At 57.4% G+C, this 13,668-nt stretch overlaps 2 protein-coding genes across 11 annotated transcripts in view; one reads left to right on the top strand and one right to left on the bottom strand.

Annotated features, from left to right (window-relative positions):
* Nucleotides 1-3,411: 3,411 nt before the first annotated feature.
* GSTZ1 (glutathione S-transferase zeta 1) lies at nt 3,412-12,916 on the bottom strand. Of its 7 annotated transcripts, none has more exons than XM_078054014.1 (9): nt 12,784-12,916; nt 9,994-10,045; nt 8,192-8,307; nt 7,601-7,681; nt 7,134-7,259; nt 5,882-5,960; nt 5,284-5,336; nt 4,771-4,820; nt 3,412-3,967 (listed from the first exon to the last, which is right to left on the bottom strand). In XM_078054014.1, exons 1-9 carry the CDS (start codon nt 12,796-12,798, stop codon nt 3,841-3,843), a joined length of 699 nt encoding a protein of 232 aa, XP_077910140.1. In that variant the 5' UTR covers nt 12,799-12,916; the 3' UTR covers nt 3,412-3,840. The 7 variants fall into 7 exon arrangements, with proteins under 7 accessions (XP_077910140.1, XP_035940250.1, XP_077910137.1 ...); XM_036084357.2 differs by having other exon boundaries at nt 8,192-8,259; XM_078054011.1 differs by lacking the exon at nt 12,784-12,916 and adding an exon at nt 10,300-10,427 and having other exon boundaries at nt 7,182-7,259.
* A 152-nt stretch (nt 12,917-13,068) lies between these two features.
* POMT2 (protein O-mannosyltransferase 2) overlaps nt 13,069-13,668 on the top strand; it is a 43,833-nt gene continuing 43,233 nt past the window's right edge. For all 4 annotated transcript variants that reach the window (XR_013440791.1, XM_036084352.2, XM_078054008.1 and 1 more), the window contains exon 1: nt 13,069-13,526. Coding sequence is in view for 3 of the 4 variants with exons in the window: in XM_036084352.2 (XP_035940245.2) it covers nt 13,069-13,526 (458 nt within the window). In the remaining variant the exon portion in view is untranslated. The remainder of the gene's footprint in view (nt 13,527-13,668) is intronic.

Raw genomic sequence — 13,668 nt, 5'->3', positions numbered from 1 at the left:
AAAGTTAGGAGGAGCCGATACAATGAGTCGTTATGAGTATGTGTATCCACTGGCATGTTCAGTAAGCTTACTACTTTCCTTAATGGATATGTAATTTTTTAAGATTTTATTTATTCATTTGAGACACACAGAGCATGAGAAGGGGGAGGGGCAGAGGGAGAGGGAGAAGCAGGCTCCCCGCTGAGCAGGGAGCCTGACGTGGGGCTCGATCCCAGGACCCCGAGATCACGACCCGAGCTGAAAGCAGACGCTCAACCATCTGAGCCACCCAGGCGCCCCTAATGGATATGTATTTTGCTTTGGAACAAAATCCTGTATGTTTTGCTTTGTCCTCAAGTATTTCCTGGCAGCTTCTCTTTGCGGTTTTCATCCTTCTAAAGTATTTGCCAGGACTTCCTACCTCTATAGCGGTGAAAGACCCTTTGCACCTAATTAGCAGTATTAGGCCACTGCAGCATCTGCCCGTCATCCCCTGTGGCCGCTCCCCCCGTGGCTGCAGATCAGGTCTCCCTGTGGCCTCCGACATCCAGAGTCAGGGATCTGACAACAGGTGGGAATGAAGGACTTGACTCTTACCGCCCACTCAGCCTGTAGAGAGAAGCCCCTGCTGGAAAATGTCCCCGAAATAGGTGATGTTTTGAACTGAGAGATACCTCTGACCCCTGAAAACAAGAACTTAGTTGCAGACGTAAGGAAGTCACAGAAGAGGTAGTTTTCAAAGCCCTTTAGAGAAGCCTAATTATTGCTAAGCCTCGGAGCCATTCAGTCTGACCAGTCTCAGCACTTAGGGAAATATTTGCTCCTTCATGATCTTCTAGGGCCCCCAAAGAGGAGAGACATTCCGGGGGGGGGGGGTGCCAGCCATGGCTGTACAGGGATGGATTTCTATCTAACAAGCGCTTAAGGAGCAAGGCTAGTCCCCTTGAATGGCACAGGGGGAACGGGGGGTCGGGAGTGCAGCCCTAGAGGTGCTCGAGGGAACTCTGCTCTCATGCAGGGAAGATGGTTTCGAAATGCGTTCTCTTACTCCCTAGAGCGCAGCTGAGTTCCTCTAGGAATAAAGGGGGTTCTCCTGTCTCCCATGTATCCAGCCACAGGTCCCCAGAGGAGGGTTCCCAATGCGGACGGCTGAAGCTAGCAAAGTCTTGGGTCTCCACACTCCTCAAGAGCAGGTCAGCTAAGCATGCTGGTGACCCGGACTTCACGGAGGGCCCAGGGCTGGAACACAGAGTGACAGCCTCACTCTGACTCAAAACTGCAAGCCCCGAAATCAGACCACTCTCCTTTCTCATAAACTCTGGTCCTCTGCGCATCCAACGCCCCTCTCCACACACTCCTTTTCCACCCCTCAGTTTACCCTGAGCTGGTGGCTCCCCGGGCCTGCCTTGCAGCCCCCCAGTTCCATCACTTCCTCACAGGCCTGGTCCGCCGAAGGCCGCGGGAGACACCCAGAGTCGTTGTAGGCCCTGGAGAGCCCAGGCACTCTTCCTCAGGTCCAGGTGAAGAAGGTGGCAAGGGTGGTCCCCAGCCCTGGTCCTGAGACCAGCTTGTGGTGCTACCAGCTGTGTGGAGAGCTCCCGAGGTTTAAGTTCTAGCTTTAAAATACAAAAATCTCCTTTACAAAAACATCATGAGGTAAGATGGATGGACCACTGTCCTCCTAAAGCCAGTGCAGCTGAGAGCCACAAAGGTTTAGTCACTTCCTGAGTAGTGCAGATAATCGATGTGCGATGCTTGCAGGAACCCAGCACGTTCCAGGTGAGTCACCTCAGAAGAGCCCGGGATGAGTTTCTCTGGCTTGGACACATTTCTGTTTTTGTGGGGTAAGGTCAGGTTTGTCTGAGTTTGGGGGTGGGGTGGGGTCCGGGGGAAGTCAGCTAGAAAGGAGAGCCTCAGAAATGGGACTCCAAGGATCTCTGCTGAGCCCAGAGGAAACCCCCCAACATGTGTTCTCTCTCCTCCCATCCACCCACAGCTGATTTTCAATTTACATCTGACATATACCAGAAAAGTCCTGTTGAACTAGAGGACCGGAACTATGGAGAAAAATATGTGAAGCTAGTTTTGTGCAACAGATGAGGGATGGTTTCTAGAATGTTTTGACAACAGGCTGAATCACCTCTTTACCTGATTTAGATTTCCTTACAATCCATTAGGCTTTTGCCACCAGTTTTAGGATGGCTGATAAGAGTCCCAGGTTAAAGGAGTTAATACTCTGACAGTATCCAGGAGAAGACCTGAGCCGAAATACGGCAACTCTTAGAAGTCATTTTGGATCAGACAGACAAGCAGGTAGGTAACAGACTAACCACGCTGAGTGGGAGAGTTCCAAGTGGCCAAGGAAATTTCCCAGGGTAAGTGAGGGACAGGAGTTCAAGAAGAGCAAGGGCCATGTCTGCCACATTCCCAGTCACAAGGCCACACGTTCCGCTCCAGGTGGGGAAGTCACCGGGGAAGGCTCACTGCAAGCTGGTGTCTTTAAAATCTACAGGGACTTTAATCACCTTCAACTCCAAATGTCCAAATCAGGTGCGAGTCCTGATCCCTGGGCTGAGGAGATCAGTCTCTTGAGTCAAGGTTTCCTGGAGAGAGCCCAGGGGCAAGTTTTACCCAGCCGGGCAGGCCTGGAGTAAGCGGACGGAAAGATGGCGGCAGGGCAGGAGGAACCACCGAGTCTCCCTCAACACTCCTGTATCTCACGGAACGCCCTGTGCTTTTTTCTGGCTCTGCCAGGACCAGTGTGTCTCAGGAACAAGAGTGGCCCATTTTGGTCATTCTGAAGCCTGGAACCCAAGTTCAGGAAAGAAAGGCCACAAAGGAGCCCGGGAGGATGGGAGAACTAGGTGCCCTGGGGTCGGGGCTGAAGAAAAGGGACTCATGTCCGCTGAGAGCGGTGGCTTCCATGTGAACCAGACACATCTACCTGAACTCACTGTTGAAGCCTTAGCCATGCAGGGGAAATGAAATCTCAGGTACAGGACATAAAGTCATCTTGTTCCACTCCCAGAAGGGATCTCAAGGCAAGCTGCTAGCTGCATGGGGTCCGGAGCCAGCCTGGGCAGTGGCGGGTCATGCTGCCCATGGAGGAGCCTGCCTCCGGTTCCCAGGGCCCTTCATGACTGGATTTATTCCAAGTGCCTACTCCTAGGACTGTTCTGGCTTGAGAGGGCCAGCTTCCCCCTCCGTGCTCCAGTGGGCCACTTCCTGGTACCCTTCTAGCCCTGGAAACTCAGCCGGTCACAAAATGCTTTCTTTCCTGCCGCTTCTATCTATTCTCTTCTGGATCTGGCCTGCTTCTCTCTGGCAGGCTTTCAGACTTTTTTCTCTCCTGGCCCAGATGCAGGGGGATTCCAGCTAGGAAGAGTGTTCATCTTCTGGAACGCAGCTCAGCCTTAACTGAACAACCTGGAGGCCTGGGCTTCAGTTTAATGATCAAATTTCAGTGTGGGCCTTCCCTGGAGTCAGGTACAGCTGCAGGCATGGGAAGAGCGTGCAGGCTCCCTTACGTCTCCTTGCCGAACCCACCAAGCATTTTAGGCTACATTCTCACCTCATCTTCACGACTGCCCCACGACATAGATGACCGGTGATGTTCCTGCCTCCCTCCCTCCCAGCATCCTCTCCCCCACACTACCCGCACTGGACAGATGAGGGGACTGAGACACAAGGATTTTCAGTGGGAAGGCAGATCCAGGGCTAGAGTCCAAGTTCAAGGAGTTCAGGTCGCCTGCTTCTCCAGTAGGGCTTGCTTGTTGCCAGGCCTGTTCAGCACCCCCTCCCCCCAGCTTCTGCTCCTGCACCTTCTCCCTGTCCCCTCACCCATGGGGCACAGCTGGGGAGCTAGGCCCGCAGCTCAGGCGGTGTGTCTGGCTGCCGGCAGGGGTGAGACACTTGGAAAGCCTCCAAGGCCAGCAGCGTCTTGTTGATGCGGCTGATGGTAGGGTAGGGAGTGAGATCCACCTTGAACCTGTGGCAGAGAAACACCTGTCTAACACCATCTCAACACCAGGTCTGCTGGGGCACAGGGAGACTGCCCTGGGGGCGGCGAGGGCCGCACAGAGGCGGGCTGGATGAGGCCCCGGGGGCTGGCCAGGGAAGGGCCAGGAAGTTGTCCAGCCACATGGGGGCCCGATTCACAGGCGGCCTTGGGGATGGGCAGGTCTCATGCAGGACGGCCTAGCATCTCTGTTGCTACTGCTCGTATTCCAAGTGATGGCGATTCATCGAGAACCTACTCCGTGTAAGGCACAGCGCTCGCCATTTACATACACAGATAATCTCTCCACCCATGTCATAAGCTTCTCAGGGGCAGCGAATGTGTCATAACATCTCCGTGTCCCAACGGTGCGCGGTGTGATGCCTTCCAGAGAGGTACTCTCTCATGCCTCACCGAAGGGCTGATGGAGGACCGCAGAGGAGAGCTCCCTGCCAGGCACGGCCACAGCCCGTCGGGGGGAGCAGGCTCTTGGGGTGGTTTCTTCTAGGGGTGTCCACCGGGCGAGCCACCGCCTCTTAGGGGCAGACGCTAGACAGCGTCAGACGGACTGTGACGGGCACGGTAGGGGGCGTTCCACTGAGGTCCCCCGCTGGCTCTTCCAGGCCACAGGAGCCGGGGAGGCCTGGCCCAGGGGGGCTCCTTGGCCAGTCTGGGAGAGCCTCTGCGTGAGGGGCTTCCCCAGTAGCTGAAGTTAGGGCCTGACTGTGGGAGGAGGCTGGGCCTTCTGAGGGGAGGAACCAGGCGGAGGAGGGAGGGTGGTGGGGCTGTCTTACCTTTCAGCATTTGCCACCTGAGGCACTAAGCAGAGGTCGGCCACGGACACCTGAGACAGGGTTGGGGGGTCTGCCTCAGGATGCGCGCCCCGGACTCACAGGCTGGCCTCGCTGTGTCCACTGGGGCGCCAGCCCCTGGCATTCCTGTCTGCTTCTGGCTCCCCCACCCCATCCCCCCCGCCCCACCTCTCTCCTCTTCCCGCCCCCTGGGCCTGTCTGTGCTTCTCCCAGGCCAGGTTCCAGCTGTCCTGACAACCAAGTCTGTGGGTGGCCAGAGAAGGCTGGACTGTCTCAGTGGATCTTATCGCGCTTGTTAACCACCATCATAGGCACTTACTGAGGGCTCCCAGCAGGGAGGAGACACCTCAGGATGAGGTAGGGGGGCCCTGGAACCAGAATTATGACCTTGGCCCCTCTCCCCACCCCCACGCCTCCTCCAGAAGCTCTCTGACCTGCCCCTGCCCTGGGGGTGGAGGGAGAAGGCTCCTGTGGGAAGGCCTGGGGAGGGCTTACCTCGTCTCCCACACAGTACTTCCCTGCCGTGCTCCGCAGGATCTGCTCCAGAGCTGTGGGGAGGCCACGAGAATCATCTTACTCTGGGCACAGAATGGACCTCGGCCCCCATCGTTCTGAAATGGGCAGCTATCTGAGTGACCGGCTGGGGCATGTGGGCTCCAGGGAATGTGCCAACCACATCTGGAGAGAGTTCATGGGGATGTGGGGACAGATGATGTTTCCCTGGGCTCCTCAAGTCCAGCTGTCCTTCCCTCCCCGAGAAGGAACAAGGCCGGCCACTGGCCAAGGCAGCAGCTCTCCCACAGATGTTACTGGTCTTCGGTTCCTGGCTGGGGTGGACAGTGAGGCCAAGGGTGGACCATCCCGCTCCAAAGGGTTGTGGGCCTCGGGGGCTGAGGTTCCCAGAAGTGCCCGAGGTTGAGGCCAGGTCTGGATGCCATCCAGCCCTACTACCTCCTCAGCCCTGCGCCCCTACCCTCATCCATGCCACTGTCAGGAGCAAAGAGCCTGGGAGGCTGAGTCAGATGCCCAGGGCCCTAGGCACAAGGGCCATTTCTGAGTGGTCACGGGGCGGACTGCAGGGGGAAGGACTCACCGTTGAAGCCAGAGTGGATGACCTTCTGGGCCCACGTCAGCTGGTTCTCCTGTCCCACTTGCTTCAGGACAGACAGGTTCTATGCAACCAAGGATAAGTTGTGACTGGCTTTGGGAGCCAGGCTGGGCCTGACCCCCAGCCAAGCCCCCTCAGGGCAGCTCAGTTCCCACCCACCCCTGGCTGTCCATCTGTCCTTTCCTGGGCTCCATGAGCCCCCTCTCCCCATCAGGGCACTGGGAGGGGGTGAGTGATCCCAGCAGCCACCTTCTCAGGTTGCTTGAGTGGTCCCTGTGGTCTGGAACCTTGTGGCCTGGCAGAGATGTGCAAGGGTCAGGGCACAGGACGCTGCCGTGGCTTTAAGGTGTGTGGCCATGACCTGAGGCCCATCTCCCCTGCATCCAATGTGTCTTCCTTACATGGCTCCTCGTGAGGAGAGCGGGTGTGTGTGTGTGTGTGTGTGCACGTGCACAGCACAGGGCTGGGGCTTGGATGGAGGAGGAGCATAGGACTGGGTTTCAGGAGATCTGGACTCTGATTCCATCCTTACAACCCTGGAGCCATTTCACTTCTGAGCTTCGGCTTCCTCATCTGTAAAATGGGGCTGTCCGTCTGCTCCAACCTCCTTTGTTAAACAGGACAAGGTAACTCGGGGACGGGGGCCCAGTGCACAGTCAGGGGGCCCGGGCTCTGGTACTTACTCTGCCATACTTAGGGGAATGACTCTGCAAAGTCCTTCCACCTTTGTGGGGCGATTTCCTCATTTGCAAAGTCAGGGGTTAACACAGATGAACTGCTTGAATACTTATTATTATTATTACTATTATTATTATTTTACCAGTAAAAACTTTAAAAAATAAAATCTTTTGAGACTCCCAATCTAGAACACAGAAGAAATGAGAGGGAGGCTGTTCTGGTTAAAGGCGGGGGTGGGCCTGGGCCTATGCTGTTCCGCCTCCCCCCTGCCACCTGGCCCCACCCCTCTCCAAGCACTTCTGGACGAGTCCTTGGAAAACCTGGGGCTTCTCAGAATGCGGCTGGGGACCCAGCAGGGCAGATACTTTCTGGGATCCCTTACCCCTCTGCCACGTGGTCTAGGTCTAAGCCACTGAGAATCCCTCCTGTGCTCCCGCCACCCCCACTCCCAAGCTGGGTGCCCCACTGTGGCACCTCACACTCCGCGTGTGTCTAAAGGTAAGAGCGCGTGGGGGGAGGCATGTGAGAGGTGTGCAGGGGTGCAAGTCCAGAGCCACACCTGCAGGGGCTGGATGCCACTGGCAATGACATCGGAAATCATGCGCACCTGGGCCCTCCTCTTCGGGTCCTGCGGCAGGAGGCGTGGAGTGGGCCGAGTTTCCTCCAGGTACTCAATGATGGCCAGCTGTTTGGAGGGGAGCAGTGAGGCATGGGGAGGGCATGTGGACCCCTGGACCAGAGTGACAGGGCCAGCAAGCTCCTCCTCGCCCTCCTCAGCTGGAGCCCATGAAGCCAAAACTCCCCCAGGGAGGAGCTCTTCTTGGACCCCCATCCTGCAGAACTTGGTTCCCCAGAGGCTAGAGTCTCCCCTCACTTCCCCAAACCACCTGGCAAACCTCCTCCATCTGGCAAGAACTTATCATGTCCCTACTAAGGGCCAGGCGCTTGGCCACCCAAATAAGGGCTGTGAGGTCCTCTCGTTCAGGGCACCGCTCTCACCAGGGGCCTCCCAGACCCTGCACTCACTGACTGGCCAATGGTGATTCCGTCGATCTTCAGGGCCGGCACCTGCTGCATTGGATTCAGTGCCTGGAATTCTTCAGAGAACTGTGGAGACAAGGACCTGATGAGCGAGGTAGCCTGGCCCAAGGTGGCTAGAGCAGAACCAAGCCAGCAGGAAGACCCCAGGCCTGCGGCCCACCTGCACCTCCCTCCCCTGGGGAAGGCCCTGGCTCCAGAGAGATGCCTAGGGGATCCATGCCATATCCCCAAATCCAGTGGCTGCTGAGCTCCAGGATTCACCCCCATGGCCTGGCTATGTGTTTTTCCCTGTACCTCACACTGTGGCCATCAAGGCACGTCCAGAGGGCCCAGCATGAGGCAAGGACCCACTCGCTGCCCACTCTCCCGGGGTCAGGCACCGAGAGACCAGGCTGTGGCATGGGGCCCGGAACCTGGGCCCTTCCCATGGCTCCTCGTGCGGCACAGCCTGCCCCCTTACTCCCACTGCGAGGGCCAGCAGGTTCACCTTCTGGGGGGCAGAAATCTGCACCCTCTGCTGGGTCCCTCTCCAAGACTTCCAACTCCCACATTGCGGCCCACGGGCGGCCTCCTTACCTGCTGTCCCCCATCCTTTATGAGGTTGATAGGTACGGTCTCATAGTCGAGGCTTTTCAAGGCCAGAGCTGTGAGAGACAGCAGCGTCAGGGGACAGCTCCTGGCTCCACGTGAGGCTGCCAAGGGAGGCTTCTTTCTCCACGCTGCTAGGTGATCAAGGCCCAGCCTGGCCCTGTCCCCATCTCTCCAGCTTCCCGGGCCACCACCCATTCCCCCACCTCAGGTCTCTGACGCTCCTCCTCTCTTGCCCTTGAACTCTCAGAGCCTTACTCTCCACACCCCCTCGGGTCCCCGCGCCCCTGGGCGGTGCTGTCCAGGCGTGTGCCCGGGCAGCCCGGGAGCTCCTGGAGGGCAGCAGGGAAGTGTCCTGATTACCTCTGCCCCCTCCAGGGCCGTAAACAGTGGCGAGCAGGGCTTATTTGTTGGAGACTTGCAATTATTCCCTCATGAAGGTGTCCAGGGGCCAAGGAAAGGTGCTCAGGTGACCACAAAGTGCATACACAAGCAGGTGACACCTGCTAGAGAAGGATCCCATTCTCATCTGTTTTCTCTGTCCTCAGAGTTGTTGACTACCGATTCCAAGCAGAGCATCAGGGCTCTTTGGTGGTCTCACAGCATCTGCTGTCACTCCCAGTGACCAGATTTCCTCTCTGTGCCCTTCGATCATTTTCCCTGGTCAACTGAGTAAGACTCTGTGTGTGTATGCATGCAGACAGGCACTTAAACGTGGGGATGGCTGGTCTCAGGTGAAGGCAAAGGAGTGAGGGGAGGAGGAGGAGACGTGTTGCAGGCTGAAGAGAGCCTGGGAGACACGGGGCCCTTCCTCAGCACTGGTCAGCCCCACTGTGGACAAGTGGCCGGGCCCACACGGGCCCTGCAGAGACAGCACTCCCGTGGCTCCCGTCTGGCCAGCTAGGGCAGAGGCCCTGGGCCCAGGGGAGGTGTCTTCTTGGAGAAACGTGTCCTCTGGCACCCCAGTGCGCTTGCCTACTGATTCCAGCAAATACCAAGTGACGGTGGGGTGGGGGAGGGTCACGGCGGATGGCTTCCCGGTGAGGGCCAGACTCCCGGAGGCAGACTGTTTGGGTTCAGATTCCATCACATTTGCTAGCTGTGCGGCCTTGGGCAAGGAGCTTAATGAATTAATGAGCCCCTGTGCCTCAGTCTCCTCATCCGACAGGCAGCATAGCGCAGTAGTTAAGAACATGGACTCTGGAGTCAGACTAGCTGTTCGAATTCCATCTCGGCCTCTTGCTAGCTCCATAGACTTGGGCAAGTCATTTAACATCCCCGTGCCTCAGTTTCCTCACTTGTACAATGGGGACAATAAGGATCCCTCCCTCCTAGGGTTGCCGAGGTTTCAATGGAATGATGTACATAAAAACACTCAGCACGGTTTTCCCTCGGTATGAGCGATGCCTATGATCTTTGCCAAGCGCTGTGTCAAGCTAGGGCTACACCGGAGGGCCCCACGTTCTGCTTCCTCGAAGCCTCTGGGGTTGACTCGGGCCAGTTCTGTTTAATGTGCCGGATGAAATAAGATCAGAACTGCGCAAGGCCAGCTGTTCCCTGCCAGTTACCAAGCACCTCTGGGTTTTGTGAGCCTGCTTTCCGTGTGGTTGCCAAGTGGCTTTGGAGAGCAGTGGGGGAGACCTTCCTGCCACCCCCCCCTTGTTGGACTTCCTCGGTGGAGGTGCCCTGTCTGACAGAAGACCCCTGCGTCCCTGGCCAGCTTGTCACTCAGGGCTCTTTCTACCCCCATTCCCTCCCACCGAGGCTCTTGGTGGAGGCCCAGCTCTTACCGATTCGAACTCTCCATGAGCAGGAGCTCCGGAAATAGGAGTAGAGGATGGGCTGAGGAGAGACAGGATAAGGATGCCCGTTAACCCATGCTCGTGGGGTTCTCTGCCCCTGGAGCCCACTGGCCTCAGCCAGGGGGCTTCCCATCCTGCCAGGCCTCCTTCCGTACCTCAGGCTGACTCAGAGCTCTCTGGGTCAGAGGCCTTGGGAGTTATGTGGGGTCCCTCATCTCCAAACTGTGCCGTCACGCATCCCTGAGGTCCAAGGGGCCCCCAAAGGGGCAGCCAGCCTGCAAGTGCCCTCCTTACCTTGCCAGACTCAGTCATGGTGTTGTGTGACCCTTGTCCTCTCAGGGAATGTCCCCTCTCCCAGAACTTGCAGAGTAGGGGGAGGATCCCTGAAGGGGGTGGATCCCATGAGCCAATGAGGAAGCTGGGCGAGACAAGCTTCAGGGAAACTTTGACTCTGGTCAGAAAGGGCATCTCTTTCCAACTTGGGGGAAGCCTTTTCTGTTCTGGTGGAGCCAGGTTTGGTGTCCTGGTTTTGAAGCAGTAGTTCACGTGGTTCAGTGGGCTGAGAGCTGGCATACCTAGGGTCTGGTCCCAGGGCAGGAACCAGCTCTGCATGACCTTGGGCAGATCCCTGCCTTCTCTATTCTCTAGTCTTTTCTCCCTCATTTGTAAAACAAAGGGTTGCCTTAAAATGATAGCTGAATTCCTCCCAGCAGTGACAGAAAGACCAGGAATTCTAGTTTTTCGATGCTTTGGTGCCCATCTCTTTCAGCCCACCACCCACCAGTCCTCCAGGTTCTCAGCTGGTCTCATAAAAATAGCTGGGGGATATGCCCATTGACTCCAAAGCTGAGGTCACAAGAGGACAGCCCACAGTGTTCTGTTTTGGTCTACTTGTACTTAAAAATGTTTCAATTGGTTGCCAACATTAAAAAATCAGGATGTTTCATATACAAATCCTATTGTCTGTTTTTTCTTAAAAAGATCTAGAGACAGTAGTCTTGGGTTCCTGAGTAGGAACAACTGATAGGAGACAATTAACAGCCCCCTTCAGTCAGGGCGCACCCTCTGATCTTCCATGTGCCCTACCCGGCCCTCTTCTCTCATCTCTGTTATTGAGGCACTGAAGGAGGCTGAGTGTGTGACCTCTAATCTAAAGTTTAAGACACTCAAAGTTAACCTCCCCCGTGCTTCTTGAGTGATCAGCATTTCAAAGCAGGGCCCAGGATGGAGTTGTCAGTAATTAGCTCTCATGAATCTTTGGGAAGACATATATGTATCCATATGATTAGGGAGAGAGAACACAACAGAATTTCTAGATCATCCCAGTCTACCATCCCTCTGACTACAGACATTTCACACAAGTGCCCTCTGCCTTCTGCACCCCTCAGCACACCAAACTGCTCTGTGACCCTGCCTTCACCATCCCTGAACTACCAATTCTGTCTTCTAGATGGGCAAAGGCACAGTGGAACCTAGGCCCTCCCAGGTTGGTTTCCAGGCCTGACAGTTCCAGCCTGTACTGAAGGCACCTTTTGTGGGGAAAGTAAAGATGGTCCAGGTACGGAGGGCAGGTGATGGACAGCAGGTGTCTTTGGAAGGGGAGGAGTTAGGAGGCCAAAATTAGATGTGCCCTATTCAGAGGTACATCCCTGTCCTCACCAGGTCAGGGCCGTCAGGCAGGTACTGCTGGTGAGGGATGGGACCACTAGAGAGCCTCAGACATTAGCTTAGAATCCCTGGAGAAATGCCTTACCGAATTACTATATGTTCCATCTTGACCTGTACTGAGGGTGACCAGAGTCACTGTGAATGCCACTGTTCTCCAGTGTCCCACTCATGGGCCATCAGGAAAAATAACAGAGAGCAGTCCCTGCTCTTCCTCCTACCAGTGATAACTACGTAAACTACCCCGTGCTCCTTTTTGCTCTTGTAGAGCCAAGTTTTAAGCCCAAATAAAGTATTCATCTCATCACCACTCCTGGAGGAACTGTTTCCAATTCAAATATGGATTCTGACCACTCTAGCAGATTTTATTTTAAAACCATTTCTCACGAATCGTTTTGAAAGACTCCTAAAATGCCATTTGGGAGGGGAGGGCTATACCGTATTAAGGTGATGCTATATTCCACCCGACGTGCCTGACACCTTCCTCGGTGGTTCTCAAACTTGAATAAGACCTTAAAAGGCTCACGGGGCGCTTATTAAGCATGCAGATTCTTGGGCCCCTTCCCCCACAGATGACCCCGGGGCTCTGGGCCGGGCCGGGGAGTGCAGACTGAACCCGGGAAGCTCCCCTGGTGATGGTGATGACTTAAAGTGCTAATGGCTCCCCTCGCCCCAGGAGCTCTCAAAGTGCAAACCACCCGGGAAGGCCCTAGCTAACAGGACCCGTCGGGCCGACTGGCCGGGAAAGAGCATGTGGGGCTGTACGGAAGAGGGAGGCAAGGGACGTCTGGAAAGCCTAGCAGAAAGGACTGTGAAAGACAGGTGAAGCGCGAGGGTACAGCGACTCCACAGCGCCCTGCACACCCCACGAGCGCTAGCCGCCTGCGGCCCAAACCTCCGCGGACTACAAGCCCCAGCGGGCAGCGGGCAGCGGGCAGCGGGCAGCGGGCAGCGCGCAGGCGCAGAGAGGGATCCGCGAGGCGCTCTGCATGCCGGGAGTTGTGCGTTGTGGAAGCCACGGGACGGGGCGAGCGGCGCACCTTTGACCCCCCCGCCCCCCGGGTTTCTCAGTGTTTCTCAGTAGCGCCCCCTCGCCGGATGTGTGGCACAGACCTTCCCCGCTTGCATCTCGCACCTCCGGCCACCCCTCTTCCAGGGCCGGAGACTTCGCGCCTGGGACTCTCCGATTCGTCGCGGGCTGAGGCCCAGTGAGGCCCAACACGTCAGAACCAGCGCTTCCGTCGTGGTAAAGCGAGGGGTTGGACTAGAATGATCTTTAAGGTCTCGTCTGGCTCGCCCCGCCCTGCCGCCACGCCCCTCCTCCCGAAGCTGCTGGGAGTTGCAGTTCTTTGAGCCCGTTTTCTCCCCGGCTGGCCCGCCGGGCCCGGGCGATCCGTCATGCTCTGCGCCACCAGCCGCCTCCTAGCGGCCCGGACGGCGACCGCGCTCCCCGCCCAGCCCAGAGGCCGGGGCCCCGGGGCCCGCTGCCGGCGAAGGGAACTACATTTCCCAGGGCACCCCGAGCTGCCCCTGGGTGACTTCTTGGCGGGGCGGCTCGCAAGATCGAGCGTGTCGGCGGGGCGGAGGGCGATCCTGAGGAGGGGCAGGATGCCGCCGGCGGTGGGCAGAGGCCCGGCAGGGTCCGAGCTGCGCCCCCGGCGGGGCCGCTGTGGGCCCCAGCTTACTAGGGCTGTGGGCCCGGACGTGGCCGCCGAGCCTACAGCGCGGAGCCCCAAACGGCCTGCTCGGGGCTCGCGGCGCTTCGAGGCAGCCGGCCGGTGGGCCCTGCTGGCCCTGGTGACGCTGCTGTCCTTCGCCACCCGCTTCCACCGTCTCGACGAGCCGCCACACATCTGGTGAGTGACAGGAGGGACTCGGCGGGTCCCATGGCAACCGGGTGGGAGTGATGCGCTCTCTGATTGGCCCGGGGGCACGGAGCGGGGCGGGAATCACAGGAGGAGGAGCGGGACTGCGCTGGAGGGGAAACAGGTTGCTAGA

Source organism: Halichoerus grypus, chromosome 8 (assembly GCF_964656455.1).
Source record: "Halichoerus grypus chromosome 8, mHalGry1.hap1.1, whole genome shotgun sequence".
Taxonomy (NCBI): domain Eukaryota; kingdom Metazoa; phylum Chordata; class Mammalia; order Carnivora; family Phocidae; genus Halichoerus; species Halichoerus grypus.
This window is presented reverse-complemented; position numbering and strand designations above follow the sequence as displayed.